Below are 1882 nucleotides of genomic sequence, written 5' to 3' on the forward strand. Positions count from 1 at the left end.
TTTATTTTTCCTCGCCACCCAATCAAACCAAGAAGAAAAGAAAAAAGTGTACTCCATCAGCATCTCCCGTAAGGCACAGAGACGGTTCCCATTCTATACCCATTTTAGGCCTTTTCTTCTTATAATTTCTTTGATAATCTGACTTTCGATTCTCTAGAAAAAGCCCTGCCATTCTTGGATCAGGTGAAATTTCCCCTATAGATTGTCTAATTTTTATTTTTTTTTTGGTTTTTGTTTGATATTAAACTTCTCTGATTATGGGTTTTGCCTATATGATCAAGTTTTTCTTTATTTCTTCAATTTGTGTGCCAAGAATCGTTATTTGTTTGTAGGGAAAAGACGAATTTAGGATTCAATATCACTTATTTTTCCAAATAATTTTTTTTTATGATTTTGTGTTTGCTTGTTTACAATTTACCCTATATTTTATATTAAAATGATCAAATGTTTATGTAGTTTTAATTTACTTCTTGAGGTTTGTAAGACTTGTTATGTTTTAACTTGCTGATGGAAAGGGAATGAGATGCCCGCTTTAGTTTCGTTGCCAAATGGAATTTATGCTGCCTGATTTTTGTTTCTTCGAATTTACAGGAAAAGTTATTCTTGTTCTTGATAACAATATGTTATCTAAATTCGAATCTGATGTGGATTTCGCATAATGTGTTCGGGTTGCTGTTAGGCTTATTTGGTAAACGAAGTTCATGTTTTAGTTTTGTTGCCAAATGGTATTTAGGCTGCCCAAGTTGTGCTTCTGACATTTATGATAAATTATTCTTATTCTTGATGGTAATATGTTATATAAAGTTTGAACCCAATGTGGCATTCGTTTATCATGTTCAGGTTGTTTCAGGCCTCTTTGATAAACAAAGTTTCATGTCTGATCTCGACGTCCAAATTCCTACCGCCTTTGGTACATTTTAATCTTAACTTCATTAGCTGCATTATTCATTGATGCTGTTGATATGTTTGTTCTTTGTTAATTTCGGGTTTTAGCCCTTTTCTCTTTTTGAATTCGTTGTGTTAGATCCCTTTGCTGATGCAAATGCTGAGGACTCAAGTGCCGGTGGAAAGGAGTATGTTCACATCCGTGTTCAACAAAGGAATGGTAGGAAAAGCCTGACAACTGTCCAAGGGTTGAAGAAAGATTTCAGCTACAACAAGATACTTAAAGACCTCAAGAAGGAGTTCTGCTGCAATGGTACAGTGGTTCAAGACCCGGAATTAGGGCAGGTGCGTGTATAACCATTTAAGCGATAATCAACCATATCTATTTTTGGTAACCTTTGAAAAAGTTCGTTATGCTGTGGTTTATATTTCAGGTTATTCAACTTCAAGGTGACCAACGTAAGAATGTCTCCACCTTCCTTGTTCAGGTAATTGTCATTGCTTTTTGGAATCAGTTGATGTTAAGCAAAAGTAACTTGAACTGAATTGTGAGAGGTATATGCCTGGCATGAGCATGTTCAGTTTCATTTATTTAGAGGGTTCTTGGAGAGTCGTATCTACATGCTTATTTCCGAGTATACGTTTGGTACAGGTTTTAGACACGAAGCGGAAAAATGATGAGTTCGACCAAATATATTTTGGTGCTAAAGTCTCTAATCTTCTTCTTTCATTTTGTTTTTACTAGGCGGGCATCGTGAAGAAGGAAAACATCAAAATCCATGGATTCTAAGATGCAGCAAGCTTAAGATTTTCTGCTAATTTGCACACCTTGTTTCGAACCTGGAATATAGTACCCGATTAGGAAAATATAATAACAACTACGCTTTTATATCATCTCTATGTTGTTTTGATTGCATTATATGCTCTGCACCTATTTCTTTTTGATTTCCAGTTCACTGGATTATGTAGTGTTGGATGATAAGAAAATCTTAACGAA

The 1882-nt window shown here is 34.9% G+C and overlaps 1 protein-coding gene across 1 annotated transcript; it reads left to right on the plus strand.

Moving 5' to 3' along the window:
* LOC120219490 (protein translation factor SUI1 homolog 2-like) lies at positions 1–1882 on the plus strand. The gene is made up of 5 exons (XM_039216310.1): positions 1–183; positions 851–910; positions 1025–1230; positions 1320–1373; positions 1631–1882. Exons 2-5 carry the CDS (start codon positions 874–876, stop codon positions 1673–1675), a joined length of 342 nt encoding a protein of 113 aa, XP_039072241.1. The 5' UTR covers positions 1–183; positions 851–873; the 3' UTR covers positions 1676–1882.

This window comes from Hibiscus syriacus, unplaced genomic scaffold (genome assembly GCF_006381635.1).
Source record: "Hibiscus syriacus cultivar Baekdansim isolate YM2019G1 unplaced genomic scaffold, ASM638163v2 tig00110206_pilon, whole genome shotgun sequence".
NCBI classification, from domain to species: Eukaryota; Viridiplantae; Streptophyta; class Magnoliopsida; order Malvales; family Malvaceae; genus Hibiscus; species Hibiscus syriacus.

Coding starts and splice junctions, on each gene's coding strand:
- LOC120219490 (XM_039216310.1), top strand. CDS start 874: ATGTCTGATCTCGACGTCCAAATTCCTACCGCCTTTG. Junction 1,231..1,319: donor AAGACCCGGAATTAGGGCAG/GTGCGTGTATAA, acceptor TTTATATTTCAG/GTTATTCAACTTCAAGGTGA. Junction 1,374..1,630: donor TCTCCACCTTCCTTGTTCAG/GTAATTGTCATT, acceptor TGTTTTTACTAG/GCGGGCATCGTGAAGAAGGA.